Source organism: Choristoneura fumiferana, chromosome Z (assembly GCF_025370935.1).
Source record: "Choristoneura fumiferana chromosome Z, NRCan_CFum_1, whole genome shotgun sequence".
In the NCBI taxonomy this organism is placed as follows: domain Eukaryota; kingdom Metazoa; phylum Arthropoda; class Insecta; order Lepidoptera; family Tortricidae; genus Choristoneura; species Choristoneura fumiferana.
In genome coordinates this window covers 911,823-933,102 of record NC_133472.1, presented here as the reverse complement: position 1 = coordinate 933,102, position 21,280 = coordinate 911,823, and the positions used below count along the sequence as shown (strand labels likewise).

Sequence of the window (21,280 nt, the reverse complement as noted above, 5' to 3'; positions counted from 1 at the left end):
TTTCTCGCTCAAGAAACGAACAAAAGATATAAGATCCTGTGTGAGTAAAAGAGACACATATATTAATAGTTGATCGCTGGCTGTTCACACTGTCGGCGAGAACTCGCTCTTACATCTTTTGTCGCAGCGACAAGAGCTATAAAACTCGCTGAGCTATAGATACTCGCTCAGCGATGTCAGCTTGGCGGCCGCCCCGCACGAGCGAGTCAAGTGAAGCGAGTAATCGCCCGTCGCACGCGAACACTCGCTTACAGCCGAGCGACAAAACTACACTCGCTTCTCGCTGCTCGCCCACTCGTTTCTAGTTACTCGCTCTACTCGCTTCTCGCTCATCGTCGGCGGTGGGACAAGTGCCCAATAATTGATTGACACTTCGGATGCCGTCGTGTTTCGATTCACATCCGACTTTTCCCGATGGATAGCCATAATGCACTATTAATAGCAACTGTAGTGTTAGAATCCATAACCATTCGAATTCCATAACCTAACCAACAAAGTTAAAAAAACCCCCGACATTGTCACTTCAACGTACTTCGTTTTCTAGATTTTTTTTTATCGTACAACGGCAAAAAAATTCTCCGATGGACAGAGCCCTATTTAAAAAAAAAAAACTAACATTGTTTTCGAAATCTTTCAAATAAAAGATTTCTTTTATTATTTTATTTCGTATTGAGTTTTTTTTTCTAACATCGATATTAAGTTTTTTTTTATATCTATATTACAGTAGGCACTGGTGTAACGAGGGTTACCGCGTATGAATTCGCCCCTAGAGGCACTAGTGTAGCGAGAGATCTCCGAAATGTCCAATCTCACTGTTTTTGGGTGAGCTACGCGGGGTATAGAATAATTTTGTGAATATTTTGCAATACCTGACATTAGTTATGGCAAATATGCGTTCCGGGGCAATGAATGTCTGTGTTTTGAGACAGTTTTGTCTTTCAGAAACCTTTGTCCTCGCTTTTTTCCGAAAAAAACGAGACTACGCAACACTGTGGCATGCTCGATATTTTCATGGCACGGTTTTAAGGTATTATGATTTAAAAGTAAATTTTGTTTTCACGCCCGTAATAACAAACTAACCACTATACTTCAGGCAGGACCTTAGTCTACAGTGGCGCCAACTGGCGAGCGGGAAAACGGTAGCCCTCACTGTGGCAACATTTGTGTGCAATGAACTGTCAAGTTGGTTCGCCTAATTCTGGACTCGAGTATAGTGAAACTTGCATGCAAGACTCTCAAATACGGTATTTGACAACTCCTGAATTTGCCATATCTTAATATTATTATGAAAATATAGATACAGACAGTGTTTAGCGAAGAGAAAACTTAAATCGGTTGAAATTGGATTTATAGTGATTTTTTGAAAAATCTATATACCTATCTCTTTCTCAAACGCTTTTCTCTATGCAGCAAGTATGGCGGTACTGGCGTGTGACGTCACATGTCAGTATGTCTTTCTCTGTCTTATCTTGAATTTCAAACCTTTATAACTTTGTTATTTGTAAAGGTAGCTTAAAAATTGTTTCTTTATTCGCTAACAGGAATTGTGTAGTTTTAATTTATAAAACATATACAAAATAGTCAAATACCGTATTGCGGCGCTCGATTGACCATTACAAACTCGGGTTTGCGGCCTCGCGATGTAATGCACGTTCACGATTTTTCTCGCAAGTCTAAACTCGGCTTTAGACATTCAAAGGCAACTCCGGTAATAAGTGGTTGTGTACAGTAGGCATCCAGCGGGAGGGGACGACGGCTCGGAGGCCACGTGTCCCGAAGAGGAGTCCGGGATCATGGCCCAGTGCGAATGCGAAACACCGAGCAACGTTTACGCTTCGCCGAAAGATCTAGATGGTAAGATTGTTTATTATATTGGATGAGACGTTATGTTTTTTTTTTTATTCGACTAGATGGCAAACGAGCAAGGGGGTCTCCTGATGGTAAGAGATCACCACCGCCCATAAATATCTGTAACACCAAGGGTATTGCAGATGCGTTGCCAACCTAGAGGCCTATGATGAAATACCTCAAGTGCCAGTAATTTCACCGGCTGTCTTACTCTCCACGCCGAAACTCAACAGTGCAAACACTGCTGCTTCACGGCAGCATTAGGTAGGTCCTACCACCTGCAAAACGTTTGACGACCGGGTGGCCAAGCGGTTAGAGAACCTGACTACGAAGCTTGAGGTCCCGGGTTCATATTTGCATGAATAATACGAATGTTTGTTCTCGGGTCTTGGATGTTTAATATGTATTTAAGTATGTATTTATCTATATAAGTATGTTGATCCGTTGTCTGAAATCCATAGTACAAACTTTGCTTACTTTGGGACTGTACTTATTTTTTTTTTAGCATAAGAATGAAGGTAAGCGATCTTGACGTGTCTTTTTATTGAAAAACACTTTTTAAAAATAAGTCACAGCAAACATGTAACATTTAGCAAGGACATATGATCATTTATATGCTTTTGGTATCATAACTAATAGTAACTGTTTTTTTTTAAAACGTTTTTCATTAAAAAGACTCGTCAAGATTGTTTACCTTATTTCTAATGCTAAAAAAAACGAAGTATAGGTCAATTGGTGTCAAGTATCCCACCATCATCCTCCCAGCCTATATACGTCCCACTGCTGGGCACAGGCCTCCTCTCAGAATTAGAGGGCTTGGGCAGTGGTTCCCACGCGGGCCCAGTGCGGATTGGGAACTTCACACACACCGTTGAATTGCTTCGCAGGTTTGTGCAGGTTTCCTCACGATGTTTTCCTCCACCGCAAAGCTCGTGGTAAATTTCAAATGTAATTCCGCACATGGATTTCGAAAAACTCAGAGGTGCGAGCCGGGGTTTGAACCCGCGATCCTCTGCTTGAAAGGCCATAGGTCAAACCACTCGGCCACCACGGCCCCACGTATCCCATGATATTTATTTATTAGGGTTCCGGAGCCAAAATGGCAAAAACGGAACCCTTATAGTTTCGTCAAGTCTGTCTGTCTGTCTGTCCGTCCGTCCGCATGTCACAGGCATTTTACTCGAAAACTACAAGATGTATATCAATGAAATTTGGAGTACAGATGTCTTGTCAAAGCCGCTATTGAGTTTTGTAGTTAAATTATAAAAATAAATATTTATAGGGGGGGGGGGCACCCCATACACGTCGCAGAAATTGAAATCAACGTGTGGCACATAGTTCGACAGCTCTTTTGAAATGATAGTTTAAGGTTTCTCAAAAACTTTTTTTGTTAAGTGAAGATTTCTGGAAATATTCGCTCCTAAAGTAGCGAAAATTTGATAACATAGAAACGCTTCATTTGGTACTAAGTGTCAACAGCTCGACGGAGCTAAAATAGAACATTATTCCTCTCATATATCTCACGAGTGCCTTGTTCCAGAGCCGGTGTTCTGCCAAGCGATCGAGCTGGTGGACGGTGTGCGGGTCGGGTGCTCTCACGGCGCGGCCCGCGGGCCGGCCGGGTACGCGCCGCTGGTGCGCAGCGGCCCGCGGGCGCCCTACATACTGGCGTGCGGGTCGCACCGCGAACAGCTGCGGCGGCATCTGTGCTGCGCCGCTTGCGGACTGTTCTGCTCGCAGGTACGTGGGACTGTTGACGGCGCGGTCCTGGCGGGGATCAGGCTGGGAAAGGGTCTTGAGTGTTGACAGACAGACAGACGTACCAGATTGGAATAGGCTAGTTGACCCTTTTTTAAAGTAGGTGGGGCTTAAATTGACAAGATTTCATATTTCTAAGACTATAATTTGATTCGTTCTCTGTATTCTGTTTGGAAAGAGAAAACGCTGATATTTTTAAAATTTCGCTACGATTATTAATTAATTTATTACAATTTTTTTAAGATGTGCTTATTTTAAAAGGGCATAACTTTCTAGTCTCGTTCTTGTCTAGTCTGTTAAAAAAAAGATCACGTAAATCTGACGTAAACGTTGCATAGAGACGTTGTCAAAATTATGACAGCTCCTTTTTCTGGTGAAAAAGGCAAAGGAAACATATCTATTCTGTCGTAGTGTTGGCAAATTCAGCCATATTTTTTCATTTTTTTGTATTTTTTTAAATATGGAGAAATCAATTATAATAAATATTTTCCCATGTTCAGGAGGCAAAACTCTTTCGATTCCTGTAGTAATTTACAGGTGTTAAAAAAATGAAATCTTGTCAATTGCTAATTATTGTCTAATTAAAGGAAAAAAATACTTATAAAAGTTATATTTTTGTAAACTGCCGAAAACGCTGTCGGCCATGTTAGTCTATGGATTATCTGTGGTGTCACGTCATAAAACTAGAAAACAAAAATTTGTCAATTTTGACATAATATTTATTATTATATTCTTGTGAATGTGAAAACGAAAACTTCGATATTTTTCATTATAAACCATCACTTCCGTCAGTTTATATGAAAAATATAGTAATTATTATTATCGTTATGAAGAATCAATTAAGGCCCCAGGAAAATTATGGGTTAGAGTGTCCAGTGAAATAAATATAATATGCGAAACACATGGGTGTAACTTGTAATTCATTTTTAATTTAAAGTGGCCAGTTATTGAATGGTGGCCAGTAATTGACTATTTACCCTATTCTGACTTTCACTTGTTGTGACCTAAATTGGTTAACGATATTTTGACTGAGTTTTGCACTAGTGCATACCTTTTCCAGTGGCCAGTGATTGAATGGTGGCCAGTAATTAAATAAATAAATATAAATATCACGGGACAATTCACACCAATTGACCTAGTCCCAAAGTAAGCTTAGCAAAGCTTGTGTTATGGCTACTAAGCAACGGATAAATATAATTATATAGATATAGATACATACTTAAATACATATTAAACACCCAAGACCCGAGAACAGACATTCGTATTTTTCATACAAATATTTGCCCCGTCACGGGAATCGAACCCGGGACCTCAAGCTTCGTAGTCAGATTCTCTAACCCCTAGGCCATCTCGTCGTCTGAATTAACGATTTAGTAATTGACGATTCACCCTATTCTGACTTTCACTTGTTATGACCTAAATTAGTTAACGATATTTTGACTGAGTTATTCACTAGTGCATACCGTTTCCAGGGCACATTCTACCGCTGCAGCCAGAACCACTTGTTCCACGTGGAGTGCGGCATCCCAAGTGAGACGCGCCAGCGGCCCGGCTGCCCGCACTGCGGCGTGTACACGTACCGATGGCAGCCGGTCAACTGCGACTGCCACAAAGTGCGCGTACTCATGAAGTGTACCAACAAACGGGTGTTCCTCCCCGACCAGCGGGTGCAGTGGTGAGTACAATATTTTTCATCTCACTTGCTTGTAAACAGTGTCGTAACATGCAGGCTATCTTGGTTGCAACCCCCCAAATAAAACCCTCGACCTTTATGTGCTTGTCATGGAGCCCGTGGTCGGTAAATGAGTCATTGCCCGTACTAATTTTCATGTCATGAAGCCCAAGGTCGGTAAATGAGTGTGATACTGCATGGCGTGCTGCAGCGCGGCGCGCGCAGGTCGGGCACATGCTGCGTGGAGTGGGGCGGCGCGGAGGCTGGCGCTGCCAAGAGCGTAGTCAGCGGTATCGGCAATTTTTGGAAAAATCTTAGTTTTTCTTTTACAAATATACAATTTTACTCGCAAATGTGATGAAAAACATTATATGTCGCACGGGCGGTACTAGAATTACGAACATCGACTCGTTAAAGCCCTCAGTCTTCGACTTCGGGCTTCTAATAGACTCTCGTTCGTAATTCCTTGTTTACCGCCCTTAAGACACAATGTACTATAGTGCACAACATAATCACCTGCACCAGTGTCTGGCAACAGAATGGCGTTATGGCGAATGGCGATAAATGTGTTCTTAAGGCTGACCAGATTCGATTTGTAGCATTCGAACATGGCGCATGTAGACAATATCTAATTTTGCTATTTCTGTTTCTTTGGCTAGTTGAAGTATAATTTAATGCGGCGATTAACCTTAACAGTGAACGGTGATCACAAAATTCGATATTGCTCTCGTGTCTGTCATTTTTTAATGCGCAAGTTGTCTCCGCGTGGCTTCTGGAACTTTACTATCAAAATGCAAAAACTACAATCACCGTACAACGTCCCCCTCAAAGATAGTTTACCGTGACACTGGCGAAATTGTCCTATTAATTAGGACAGAAAAGCCATATCTTAAAAGAGAAGAAGAAGAAAGGCTGATCAGGATTATAAAAAACCTTGCCATATTGTGGATAACCAATAGAACTAATTTCTTGCACTGGTAACACTAAATTCAAATGCCATCTTATTGCTGTCAAAGTTTAATGTTGCTTACGCGTGGTATTTTAATGTTATTTTGAGTTTTTGTGCGTTAAAATGCCGAAGATTATCCATAGCCTTGGAAGGAAAATAATTCACAATGCATAAAGTATTAAAAAAAGTCGTGAGGGATTTGAAAATATTCCATTAAATAATATTACCGAACCGACACCGTTGTCAATATGACTGTTAGTAAGTGTAAAGAATGTTGCAATATAAAACGTAGAAGTGCTGCCCTCGCGTCAGGTTTTTTATATTCCTGGTCAGCCTTTACGCGGACGGAGTCACGGGCGACAGCTAGTTTATCATATTTTTGGCCTTGTCTAGCTTTAGAGAACTTCTGGAAATTTTGAGGCCCTCCCGAGGCTGAGTGCCCGGGTGGGTTGCCCTGCCTCATCCGCCCCACTGGTTAAATCTTTTATTCCCAGCACACCAGCCTACCTGAGCTTCTCGACGCTCGACCCGGCCGTGCTAGAGCAGGAACCTATCATACCGCCGTCGCTGTTGCCGTCCCTCTCGGTCGACCTGGAGAGTCTCCGCGGGCGCGCGGTCGGCGACGCGCGCGACGCGAGCGCGCTGTGCGAGGCGATACAGAGCGGCGCGCCGCCCAATGAACTGTTACCACTCATCGGTGAGTCACTTTATCCTTTTTTTTTCGCTTTTTAGTAGAAAATAAAAAATAGTAGATTATTGTCGTGGCATGAAGTATGAAATTGCTGGCTGAGTATGAGTATATATAGTATATTTTTGCTGGCGGTTTATTTCCATCAAAAACAACACAAGCGTTTCAGACCCAATAAAAAGTCCGGAGTTTCAACAAAATAACTGATACCGGCTTATTACTATGGCTGTTTTAACTTTTTAAAAAGTTTGAGACCCGACGATAATGGCATTTGTATGTGACATTGTTGTCGAGTGTAGCGACATTGCAGGATGTTTTTAACTTATTCATTTTTCGCTGATCATAATCGATGCACTTCGCCTTCTGATATGTAAAAAATAATGTAAAATTTTTGTGAAAAATATTTTTTCACTTCTCATGCTCGTAAAGCTCTTGTTTATGCTGGTTATAGGCGACATAAAGTGACTTTTGATGCGCTAGTGCATAGAGTAAAATCTTCGTCTAAGACCAAGGCAATCAGGTGTTAACAGTCACAAGCAAAAAAGTTTATATATATATTTTTTGAATATCTCTGTATAAAACTAAAAATCGATCATATAGATCAATATAAATTAATAAAACTAATTATTTATAATTATATTAGCAATGCACGAAAAATGAAAGGTACCTATTAAGTAAACAATGTTTCCTCTGTTCTTACTTCATCTCCTCGCAATCTAAGTGAAAAGCAGAGTGTAAAACTCGAGCATTAAACCCATTTCCCCCCTCGACGTGTCCATCCATATGCTATACGACCGTCTCGGGTAAAATGGCTCGTTTTACGCTCTCGTTGTACAATGTACTATTGTTACAGTGTCCTGCCCGGATATAAACGAGCCGGTGACGCGTTACGGCGGCACGGTCGCGCACGCGGCGGCGCGGCGCGGGCACCTGGCCGCATTGTACCTGGCGCAGTACGCAGGCGCGAGCATCGACGCGTGCGACGCGGCCACGCTGACGCCGCTCATGCGGGCCGTCAGGGGTGAGTGAACCCTGTTACTGGGACACCGCTGTCTGTCTGGCTGTCACAAGGCTCTATCTCTTGATCGAAAATACAAACTGAGACATGGATGCACAGAAAAACCAGAAAAAGAGACCAGCGCTGGGAATCGAACCCAGGTCCTCAGCAATCCGTGCTGCGTGCTATAACCCCTACACCACCGCTGGACAGGAATTTAGACACGAATTTTTTCCTATGCATACATATCTCAGGTTGCTTATTTCTACTACGCTACTTATGCAGCAGCACTAGCGACATCTATGTTTCGCTCTCATCGAGAGACGTCAACATTCTTTATCTCATGAGTCGTAATAGTTAGACAGTTGAAATTTACACAGATTGTGTAATACTGTGGCCGCTATAGGAACGAATACTAAAAACAGAATATAATGAACATTTAAGGGGGGCTCCCATACAACAGACTTGATTTTTTTGCCGTTTTTTTTTAGCTCACGTCTAATGTTGTTTAGATAATGGTACGGGACCCTCGGTGCGCGAGTCCGACTCGCACTTTCCCGGTTTTTTATTATAAAAGATGGGGCAAACGATATTAATATAAGATCGATAAAAATTAAACTATCTACCCGTCAACCTTCAATTAATTATTTTTTAATTTTGTCAATGACTTGCAGCGAATACTATACAAGTGCCCCTGACCATTGGATTTTAAATGCTAGATTCCATTCCAACTGAGTGACTTTTTGTAACATTTACAAATAACTCATTTCTCTTTTACAGCGCTCTCAAAGAAGAACGCGCCTAAGGTTAAATCGAGCGACTCCGATCAAGAGATGGACGTTGACCCCGAGAGCGATAAGGAAGACGACGACAAGGAGAGCGAGGGGGACGGCGCTAGCGACGAAGACCTGCTCAAAGTGATACGGTACCTGGTAGCGGCTGGGTGCGACGTTAATATACCCGTAAGTATCAAAGCCGAGGCCTCTAATTTCTAGGCAGTAGTACGTACAGTTTGATTAATTTACAGTTTAACACGAGTGTGGGTTTATGAAACTAGGCGTGGCCGAGTTGGAGCCGTAATGGTCATTACGATACAGCCGTGTTCATAATGGAATCCAATGTCGTAATGCTGGTCATTACCTATGGTTTTTGAACGCATAAATTGAGGATTTACTATATGGGTGTAGATAAAATGTTTAAAATCCTTGAATGTACCAAATCTGGCAGCTGAAGTTTGTTTACATTTAGTTAAAAATACAAACTGAAATATAGATGCACAGAAAAAACAGAAAAATAAGACCATCACTGGGAATCGAACCCAGGTCCTCGGTAATCCGTACCGCGTGCTATACCGCTACACCACTGATGGTCAACGGTACCGACACGAATTTCCCCTATGCACCTCATATCTCAGCTTGTGTTTCTTACTTAGTCACTTAAGCAACGACGCTAGCGACATCTATGCCGTAGCCCTCAAACTTTTTCGGCATTCCATTGGAACTAACCGCTCACCCGGACAAGAGATATCGTTTCTAAGCAATCAAATTAAGATTGGTTTTTTGGAATCTTTTTGTATTTTTTATTTCAATTCCAAATTTTTACTTTTACGGTCATCCCGTAAAACCGAAATTGAAAATACAAACTGAAATATAGATGCACAGAAAAAACAGAAAAATACGGATACCCGGATACGGATATACGGATATCGGTACGGATTACCGAGGACCTGGGTTCGATTCCCAGTGATGGTCTTATTTTTCTGTTTTTTCTGTGCATCTATATTTCAGTTTGTATTTTCAATTTCGGTTTTACGGGATGACCGTAAAAGTAAAAATTTGGAATTGAAATAAAAAATACAAAAAGATTCCAAAAAACCAATCTTACATTTAGTTATTTACTCCAAACCAAGTATAGTAAGATTTGACCGGTTTTAATCTGTATGTTACCAGGGTCCAGAAGGCATGACGGCGCTCCACACTGCGGCCCGCTACGGGCACGTGGCCGCGTGCGAAGCCCTGCTGGGCGGCGCGCGGGCCCAGGTAGACCCGCGGGACCACGGCGGCTGGACGCCGCTCGTGTGGGCCGCGGAGCACCAGCGACCCTTGGCTGTCAGGTAAAATATTTAATTTAGAGTTAATGCAGGTCAACACATGATTTCATATATGGATATAGATAATATATTGTATGCAATTGTACGTAATTAGGCCTTAAAACACTCATGTGTCAAACCCACACTCGTGTTTTAAGGACCCTATTACGATACAGTTGCATAAAATACTAATTATAAACAGGCTGTTGCTGGAGCACGGTGCGGACGCGACCGCGACCGACATAGAGGGCAACGCGGCGGCGCATTGGTGCGCGCTCGCCGGTGACGCGCAGTCGTTGCGGCTGCTCGTGGAGGCGTCCCGCGCGCTGTGGCCGCCGTCAACGCGCACCGGGACACGCCGCTGTGAGCATACAGGGGGGTCGAATGGGTGGATCGACTTTACTTGTTGTTATTCTGTCCCGTCGGCGAGGGACAGAAGTAGTTTCATCCGTGAGCTCTTAGAAAACCTTCGGGTTTCGGGGGAAATCGACGCCGCTGTGAGCATACAGGGGGGTCGAATGGGTGGATCGACTATTACTTGTTGTTGCTCTGTCCCGTCGGCGAGGGGACAGAAGTAGTACAATCCGTGAGCTCTTAGATAACGTCCGGGTTTCGGGGGAAATCGGAAGGATTCGTTAGTAGAAAATGACTATTGTCTTTTTTAGTTAGTAATAATACATCGCGCGGAGAGTGCACTCTTTGTGTTTTCATTGATTTATATAGAGCAGTTAAAACCACCACTTACGTATTTATTTGGTTTGTTATTTTTAGGAAATTGATTTCCATGGCGAGTCAACTTTAACGGGGTATTAACTGTAAATAGCCAATCACGGGAAATTGTTTATAATGTATGCTAATATTTTGAGAAAAGTGTTGATCGTATATAGCCGAGTCTCTTTCCGAAGACCGGTGTGCAATCTTTATGGCCGGGTACTGTAGGTTTTGTATATTTCTAGGCACGTGGCAGCCAGACAAGGACACTACGCATGCGTCGTCATATTGCTCGCGCACGGCGCTAGGGTGAGTCATGTTCAACCATACTAACTGTTCGCCCCTGCTTCGCACGGGTAAGGCACTTCACATTTTTCAGCTCCAAATTTACTAAAAATCCGCGTGTACCCGGGGCGCGGATCGCTTTAGTGTATAATAATGTCGGCTGCCGATCGTAAAATCCGCTAGATCACGAAATTCTTGATTAGTGTCGGTAAAAATGTTGATTGGCCCACCTACAGATTATATATTTCGATTCTGTTATTTTGAATGAAGGTTAGTCTATCGTCAGTTACACTGTTTTAATATTTCCGTTTCGGTTTTATGTTTAAATTGTAATAAACACACAGGTCTATTTTTTTTTGGTAGCCTATAGTGTCCCACTGCAGGTCAAAGGCCTCCCCCATTACAGGTCTAATTACCTAAAACATATCGTGCTAACTGACAATACGGTATTTGACAACTCCTGATTTTGCCATATCTTAATATTATTATGAAAATATAGATAAACAGATAGTGTTTAGCGAAGAGAAAATTTAAATCGGTTGAAAATTGGATTTATAGTGATTTTTTGAAAAATCTGTATACCTGTCTCTTTCTCAAACGCTTTTCTCTATGCAGCAAGTATGGAGGTACTGGCATGTGACGTCACATGCCAGTATGTCTTTCTCTGTCTAATCTTGAATTTCAAACCTTTATAACTTTGTTATTTGTAAAGGTAGCTTAAAAATTGTTTCTCTATTCGATAACAGGCATTGTGAATTTTTAATTTATAAAACATATACAAAATAGTCAAATACCGTATTAAACATCGACAGTCGATAAAACACAATGGTCAATCCCTCGTGACACTCGATTTTTGCTATGAAAATTTTGCTCTTTGATGATGTTCACGGTGGACGCAAGCCGCTGCCAACCGAAGCAACTGGAGGTCTATGGGGGGGGGGGGGGTTATGTCGAACTGTGGACGTCCTACAGCTGACATGACGATAACTATTTTTATTTTTTTAGACGGACGTAGAGAACTCAGCGGGCGAGCTGCCCGTAGAAGTGTGCTCGGGCGAGTGCCAGAGCGCTATATCTCTCAACATGCAGATGGCCATCGCGGCGCGGGACGTCGGCAGCGGATACAGGATGCTCTGCAGGTTAGAGAGAGAGAGAGAGATTTGGTCACTCAAAATCAAAAGTTTAGCTTGATCCCATGGTAAAAATAATCTCGGACTCGAGTATAGTAGCCCCCGGCTTTGTTCACAGTGACTTGTCGAACGGCCGCGAGGAGTTCCCCGTGCCGTGCGTGAACGAGGTCGACGACGCGCCGGCGCCGGACGACTTCACCTACGTGACGCGGCACGTCACGCCGCGTCCCGTCGCCGTCGACGACACGATCGACACGCTGCAGGTAGTGTTGCAGCCTGCCGCCAGGCGGACGACGCGCCGGTGCCGGGCGACTTTGTCCGAATGAGGGCTATCGTTTTTTGTCTTACTAGATGGCGCACTGTTGCGTGAGGTTTTTAAGTATGGCTTTCAAAGTCTGTTATTACGGGCGTGAAAACAAAGTTTAGATTAAAATCATATTTAATACACCTTAAAACCGTACCATAAAAATATCCAGCAACCACAGTGTTGCTTAGTCCCGTTTTGTTCGGAAAAAAAGGGAGGACAAAAGTTTCCAAAAGACAAAACTGTCTCGAAACACAGACATTCATTGCCCGTAACGCATAATTGCCATAATTAATTTCAGGTAATGCAAAATATTCACAAAAAATTCTAATTATAAATAAACCCGCGTAGCTCACCCAAAACTATGAGATTTGACATTTCGGAGACCTCACGCTACATTAGCGCCTCTAGCGGCGAATTCATTCGCGATAGCCCTCATTGGGAACTTTCCAAATACCATTCGTTTACTTTTCTAATTAAACTTTCATCTATCTATCTACATAATACCTATCTATATTTATGAACCTCGAGGTCCTACTGCATTCTATAAGATAACATTTAAAAAAAATCCTAAAACAGCACGGTTCTACATATTTTATGGCAAACGTTGGTATGGCAAGTGAAATTCGGGCAAGTAAAATATACGCTATTGAGGGCTATCGCGTATGAATTCGCCGCTAGAGGCGCTGGTGTAGCGTGAGGTCACCGAAATGTCAAATGTCACTGTTTTTGGGTGAGCTACGCGGGGTATAGAATAATTTTGTGAATATTTTGCATTACCTGAAATTAATTATGGCAATTATGCGTTACGGGGCAATGAATGTCTGTGTTTTGAGACAGTTATGCCTTTCGGAAACTTTTGTCCTCTCTTTTTTCCGAACAAAACGGGACTACGCAAACACTGTGGTTCCTCGATATTTTTATGGTACGGTTTTAAGGTGTTTTAAATATGATTTTAATCTAAACTTAGTTTTCACGCCCGTAATAAAAGACTTTGAAATCCACACTTAAAAATAGGGTTGCCACCTTTTATTACAGGAAATAGAGTATATCTGATTTCAAAGGAGGTAAATAAAGAGTACGGCCTTTTTTTGGTTATGATAATGAGTTTGCATAAAATAACATGACTGGCACTAGTATAGTAAACATTGTGTGAAAAAGAGTATTTTAGCTATTTGTGTTATAGATTATAGAGTACGCCTATATGATATAGAGTACAGTCGCCATCAGATATTTCGGAGCGTGCTAGGTGATCAAAAATATCGATACATGAACTCTAATACCTTAATAATAAAGTGCATGTGCCGATATTTTTGACTACCTTGGCCGCTCCGAAATATCTGATGGCGACTGTACAATACTCTGTTTTAGAGTACGGTTGGCAACCCTACTTAAAAACCTCACGCAACAGTGGCGCCATCTAGAAAGACAAAAAACGAAGGCACTCATTGTCATTTCCGTGTGTGCCAGGGGTGCACGTGCGCGGACGGCACGTGCCAGGCGGACACGTGCGCGTGCCAGCTGCTGGGCGTGCGGCGCTGGCTGGCGCGCGGCCGGCTCGCGCCCGACTTCCCCTACCATGAGCCGCCCATGCTGTTCCAGTGTCACCACGCGTGCGCCTGCAACACGGTTTGTGCCACCCATCTATTCTACCCATCTTGACGACCAGATGGCCTAGTGGTTAGAGAACCTGACTACGAAGCTTGAGGTCCGGGTTCGATTCCCGTGTCGGGGCAGATATTTGTATGAAAAATACGAATGTTTGTTCTCGGGTCTTGGGTGTTTAATATGTATTTAAGTATGTATCTATCTATATAATTATATTTATCCGTTGCTTAGTACCCATAACACAAGCTTTGCTAAGCTTACTTTGGGACTAGGTCAATTGGTGTGAATTGTCCCGTGATATTTATTATTTATCTATAGTATTTTTCACCTATGATGAGTGCTGTGACGTTTCGAGTTTGTCAGTTTTAGAGATATACCATTTATCGAGTGAAGTATCGATTTTTCTAAGAGTTATTAGTGCCTATTTTTGGAGAAGTTGTATTATATTTACAAAAATATTTTTCCAGTTTTCCGCCCACGGGTGGCACGTGTAGTCTGGTTACATCAGCTAAAAGAAATCGTTATCAACGTGCAGTTTTCATAGCAAAGTATGGTCGGCAAACAAATAAAATATAAACCTACCTACCGTAATACCTGTAGAATAGAAAGTATTGTATGTGCTAATCAATATGTTAAAATAAAACAAAAAATACAAATATACAAATTCTTGCAAATTGTGTTTAAAAAATTAAAATATCTTAGTGTTCACTGTTATCGTATAATGCACCGCGGCAATTGCCGATAATTTTGTGTCACGTCACTACTCTGTTCCGTTTCACGCATTGCGTCTTTTAAAAAATAAATATTTTTCTATCGTATTCGATGGGGTCTATTTAATGGACACTGCTATTGCTATATATTTTTAAAAAGTACAGTTTTACATTTTTTTTATTACTTTGCTTCAAAATAAAAAATATTTTTTAAAAATATTTTGCGAACTATTATGCATAATTCGAAAAATTTCAAGTTCTGTAAACTCATCATAGGTGAAAAATATTAGTGTTGTAAATTAAAAAAAAAACTCATTCTAGAAAAACAAACATGAAAAACAACTTCACATCCATGTATTTATATTTGACTAGCTTTTGCCCGCGGCTTCGCTCGCGTGGTATTCGGTTATCGCGCGCTGTTCCCTCGGGAACTGTGCATTTTCCGGGATAAAAAGTAGCCTATGTCACTCTCTGGCCCATAAACTATCTCTATGCCAAAAATCACGTCGATCCGTCGCTCCGTTTTGACGTGAAAGACGGACAAACATACAAACACTCAAACATACAAACCACACACTTTCGCGTTTACGAGTATAATATTATACTAGATGAAAACCCGGCTTCGCTCGGGTAAAATGTAGACTCATAATAATATGTTTGAAAAAATGTTTTGCCAGTAAAGACTGTCGTACTTATCGAAAAATCTGACGTATATTCCCAGCCTTAATTATTATCACAAACACTTTAACGGCTAACCTACGTATCGGTATTTCACCAGTAGATATTTCTCCTAAATCTTCCCAAAATAACTACGTAGTCAGTCCCAAAGTTCTGTCACAAATGAAAATAATGATAAATACAAAAGTACCAATCAGTTTTTAATAAATTATATACCAATTTAAAGTACATTTAATAAAAAAATAAATTTAAGTACTTAAAATTATTCAAAATGACTTTGTTTTTAATACAGGCCCTTAATCGGCGCAGCCAGTCGTCTATCGCAGCACGCACCATTTTCATGTCTATTTCAGCGACTGCTTTTCTTAAAGATGACTTCAGGCTCTCCAAATTTTTATGGGGTTTAGCACAGACCTTCCCCTCTAAGACCTGCCAAATTTTAAAGTCCAGAGGATTAAGGTTCGGACTGGAGGAAGGCCAATCTTCGTGTCTTATAAAGTCGATTTTTTGACGGCCAAACCAGGCTTGAGTGGTCTTGGCTTTGTGTGCTGGCGCAGAATCCTGCTGGAACACAAAATTATGACCTGAAAATAGCGTGTTGGGTAGATCTTTGACATGCTTATCCAAAACCGTCTCTTGGTACACTTTCGCACTGTTTTTGACCCCTTTTTCGCAAAAATGAACCTCAGTTGGCCCGTAATAAGATCAGAGAATACTCTTCAGAGCTCCTAGCGTACACTCTATCATTATGTTTATTGTACTTCTCTTCAATATCGAAAATCTTTTCGTCTGTAAAGAGGATATCACGGTGTCGATTTTTCGCGTACCGCTTTAACAACTTCCGGGATCTTTTAAACCTTATTGTTTTTAGACGGGCATTAAGTAAGTGCCCACTCTATTTTTTGTATGCTCGCAGACTTAAGATCTTCGTTTAAAACCTTTTTGACGGTTTTTCTACTGACACCCATCTGCAAAGCCATCAACTTCTGTTTTCGGACAGGATTTCTTGCTATGCGTGCCTTGATCGCTTTGATCACTGCTGGTGTTTGTACGGAGCGAGGCCGGCCAATTCTTTTCTTGTCCTCAACACTGGAGACTTCATTGTACCTGTCAATCGTACGGTACACAAACCTAAGCGTTATATTTACATTTTTGAGCAACTTGAAAATGGTACTTGGCGAGTGCCCACAGCGGTGCAATGCTAAAACAGCTATTCGGTTTTCTTTCAACGTCCACTCCATCGTGAGAAATTGCAGCGAATGACTGTTTATTGTTTTAAAATAATTGACAAACATTCAAAAATGGAATTCAATCAAATTTTCTTAAAATCATGTTTTAAATTTAAAAATAATGTGCCAGTGACAGAACTTTGGGACCGACTACGTATGTCTGTCTCATAATCAAAGAAATTAGACCTAAAGGCCCCATATAAGGTACGATCCGTCTGTACGATCGATCTGATGAAAATCGACGAATCGTACCGTGTGTGGGGCCTTAAAAGGTCACAATGGAGAACGAAATGCAAACCTGTGACACGTGATGACGTGACACTCACGCCACTTTGATGTGATGACTTTGACATGTTTACTTCGCAACGCCATTATATATACTCAGTAATTTATTCCATTTTTTATTGAAAATACTCGCTAAATCTGAATTTTCTACCTACAAGTTGTCGACTCGAACAAACGTCAACAACTGAAGATAGTTATAGTTGAAGGTAGTTGGTGATAGTTTTGAGTTTTGATAAGATCCATTCAAGTTTTCCGGCAAGACGTTTCGTTTTACACAGTCACATGAGTCACAGTTCTTTGTAATGGATACTTTTTTGGCGTGACGCACGCGATGTGTTGAAGGCGAGCCGTATCTAAGAGCTAGCTAGTATGAAACGGAACGTTTATTAACTACCCAAGATGGCAACTGCGGTTTGTTTGTCAGTGCCATTAGAATTTAACGAAATTCTCCATAATCCGAATTTTGCGGATATATGTTGTCGACTCAGATAGACTAATTTTTTACGCTCTTCAATTTGATGTGCATTTCGTTCGAGTCTACCGTACCCCTGGACGAAATTATTAATATAGATTAGTATGGATTAAGTACTAAATAATGTGAAACATTGCGAGTCTCTCAGTATATTTAAAACCAAATTGAAACAACACATTAATAACACTGTGTAACTTCAACAAATCGTCAGGCGATCATGCTGAAATGCTTAATTATAAGGAAGTGGGATGTTGACACCACCAATCAATTGACGTACTTTTTATGAGCTGTCAAAACACAATCCTCCCATAGAGCTTGAATGGTAATAGCAACTTATGACGTCACTTGTTCGCACACTCAATCAACTAACTATTTATTTGTTTTAAAGCAACAAAAATCTAATTTTGCAGTTAACCGAAAATTAATCTGGTTTTCAGGGCTGAAATAAAGCATTTTTTTACTGGAGTCGTGTCTTCGAATTATTTTTTATCTACATGCATATCATAACTTCCCTATTATACGTTCAGAAACGACTATCAAATGGCCTTTATTAAGAAACCTGGTATCTGCGGGTGCATCTTAATGTTCACATTAAAGTACAGTGCATCTTAATGTTTACATTAAAGTATCGGTAATACTTTTTTTAACAATGCATATCTGTACATATTGTAGAAAACTTATGACATGCATGTAGATAATAATTATTATTCACAGTCAAAGTCAAAGTCAAAATACAGGCCATATCTGAACATATTATAGAAAACTTATGATATGCATGTAAATAAAGTTATGTATGCGGCTATACATAATTAGGCATTAAAACACTCGTGTGATCTTATTATGAAACTCGCCTTCGGCTCGTTTCATAAAACCACACTCGTACTTTAATGCCTCTCATTATGCACCAGCCACATAAATAACTATTAATAGTGTCAACATCCCTATTATGTAAGCTCATTTTAAGTGAACTGTATTGTTCTTAAAGTAAAACAAAGCATCTCTTAACTTAAACCTAAACCTAAATCATCGCCAACAGAAGCTGTGCACGAACGCGAGCATAACCCGCGCCACCCAGAAGGGCTCGCTCATGGTCCGCGCGGCTGTGTTCCGGGCGGGCGGCGCGCGCGGCTGGGGGCTCCGCGCGTTGGCACGCGTGCCCCGCGGCGCCCCCGTCGCGACCTACTGCGGGGAGCTGCTCAGTATGGCCGATGCGGATACCCGCTCGGCGGATCATTACATGTTCGCGTTGGATCTCAAGCGGACTTGCTGCAGGTGAGGGCAAATATAGTTATTTTCACACTCTCCTTCAGAAAAGTAACTTTTCCTCCCTGACGAGAGGGAGCAAAGTGCAACTTTTCTGTTCAAGGCTTTTCTAAGTATTTTATTGCAAATGCCATTTTTTGAAGTTTATAATTGTAAAGCCACGCCATTTTCTATGCTGGTTGATCTTTAATAATATTTAGAATTTGTTTTTTTTCAAGTTTCTTAATGCTCGGTGTGAAAAGTTGTATGAGCCACTCGGGAGCAAAATTATTTTCATCTTGGGCGTTAACACTTGAATCCCTCATTACGCTCAGGATTCTACTTTAGAATCCCTCGCTACGCTCAGGATTCTATTGTAGAATCCTTCGCTACATTCTGGATTCAACGTACGCCCTCGCCGTAAACACACCATTTTGCTCCCTTGTGACACAATAGTTATTTGTGAAGGATTCTATCCTGAGTGTAATGAGCGGTTCAAGTGTTGACGCCCAAGATAAAAATTATTTTGCTCTTGATTGGCTCATACAACTTTTCCACCGAGCATTAAGAAACTTGAAAAAAAAATATTATTAAAGAACAACCAGCATAGAAATTGGCGTGGCTTTACAATTATCAACTTCAAAAAATGGCATTTGCAATAAAACACTTAGAAAAGCCTTGAACAGAAAAGTTGCACTTTGCTCCCTCTCGTCAGGGAGGAAAAGTTACTTTTCTGAAGGAGGTGTGAAAAATAAATATCCATACTAGTTTAACCCTTTATAAGACCCCATTTATTGGAGCATACTACCACAGAATCAAAAACAGATCGAATACATGCGTGACAAAGAATATTTTTAAAGCTAGTCGTATTTTCAATAATTACAATGGAAATTGTGACGTATTATGAAAGCAATAAGGTTCAGTTTACAACTGGTCGCTAAATCGTCTCTGCCTTATAAAGGGCTAATGATTCAGGTCCAGTGTCCACTTTCTGGAAAGTCAGGGAATAGTCAGGGAAGCTCAAGGTGGTCAGGGAAAATTAGGGAAATTTGCTAGAAATCCATTTTGACACAAGTCGTTCCAGTTCTGGGCGGCGTGTTAAAGAGTGGTATTATAACAACAGTCAACGAAAAAGTGAGCACGTTCGGTGTGCAGTGATTTCCCATCATCGGGTCTAGCTTGAAGGAAACAAAGAAATTCATGACAAAGTAGGTACGAAATGACAAAAATAAATTAATAAATAACTAGATGAAAACCCGGCTTCGCTCGGGTAAAATGTAGACTCATAATAATATGTTTGAAAAAAAAAAATTGCCAGTGTAAAGACTGTCGTACTTATCGAAAAATCTGACGTATATTCCCAGCCTTAATTATTATCACAAACGTACTTTCACAGCTAACCTACGTATCGGTATTTCTCTAGTAGATATTTCTCCTAAATCTTATTTGCCCAAATAACTATGATGTCTCTGTCTCATAATCAAAGAAATTAGACCTAAAGGGCCCCATATATGGTACGATTCGTCTGTACGATCGATCTGATGAAAATCGACGAATCGTACCGTGTGTGGGGCCCTTAAGAGGTCACAATGGAGAACGAAATGCAAACCTGTGACACGTGATGACGTGACACTAACGCCACTTTGATGTGATGACTTTGACATATTTACTTCGCAACGCCATTATATACTTAGTAATTTATTCAAGTTTATATTGAAAATACTCGATAATCCGAATTTTCCGCCTACAAGTTGTCGACTCGGATTGTCAATTTTTTTACGCTCTTCAATTTGATGTGCATTTCGTTCGAGTCTACCGTACCCCTTGACGAAATTATTAATATAGATTATTAATATCTCGGGCAGTAAAAAAATAAGTCGTATAACCTGCTTTGAAATGTACATGATTGGTCAGGGAAACTTAGAACATTTCACCAAGTCAGGAAAAAGTCAGGGATTTTTTACAAGCTTTTATTTAACTTGCCCTGTTCGTTTGTTTATTTATTTGGGTCAAATCTTTCAAGTTAAATTTAACCCATTTCCAGTTGTCCAATCGACTTGAAATTTGATAAACTTATGTAAATCTATTTATTTATTTATTAGACATGCCAACAGTACATGAACAAGACATTTAAATTAATCTAAATTATAAGTTATAGCCCCCGCTCATGCACCAATAACAGGCATGCAACAGCATTGATCATGTTCGGGGAAATACACTAACAAGTAAAACTATAAGACCTAATGTAATTATACTAATTAAAATTGAAAATACAAACTGAAACATAGATGCACAGAAAAAACAGAAAAATAAGACCATCACTTGGAATCGAACCCAGGTCCTCGGTATTCCGTACCGCGTGCTATACCGCTACACCACTGATGGTCAACGGTACCGACACGAATTTCCCTATGCATCTCATATCTCAGCTTGTGTTTCTTACTTAGTCACTTAAGCAGCGACGCTAGCGACATCTATGCCGTAAGCCCTCAAACTTTTTCGGCATTCCTTTGGAACTAACCGCTCACCCGGACAAGAGATATCGTTTCTAAGCAATCAAATTAAGATTGGTTTTTTGGAATCTTTTTGTATTTTTAAAATAAAAAATACAAAAAGATTCCAAAA

The 21,280-nt window shown here is 40.9% G+C and overlaps 1 protein-coding gene across 1 annotated transcript in view; it reads left to right on the top strand.

The window, feature by feature from the left end:
• The window catches only part of LOC141440461 (histone-lysine N-methyltransferase EHMT2-like), a 35,607-nt gene that overhangs the window by 8,211 nt on the left and 6,116 nt on the right, over nucleotides 1-21,280 (top strand). The window contains 14 exon segments of the mRNA XM_074104979.1: nucleotides 1,730-1,854; nucleotides 3,389-3,588; nucleotides 5,079-5,281; nucleotides 6,722-6,924; nucleotides 7,769-7,936; nucleotides 8,693-8,874; nucleotides 9,862-10,025; nucleotides 10,204-10,316; nucleotides 10,319-10,364; nucleotides 10,958-11,021; nucleotides 12,003-12,136; nucleotides 12,246-12,390; nucleotides 13,902-14,060; nucleotides 18,450-18,672. Coding sequence (XP_073961080.1) covers nucleotides 1,730-1,854; nucleotides 3,389-3,588; nucleotides 5,079-5,281; nucleotides 6,722-6,924; nucleotides 7,769-7,936; nucleotides 8,693-8,874; nucleotides 9,862-10,025; nucleotides 10,204-10,316; nucleotides 10,319-10,364; nucleotides 10,958-11,021; nucleotides 12,003-12,136; nucleotides 12,246-12,390; nucleotides 13,902-14,060; nucleotides 18,450-18,672 — 2,129 coding nt within the window.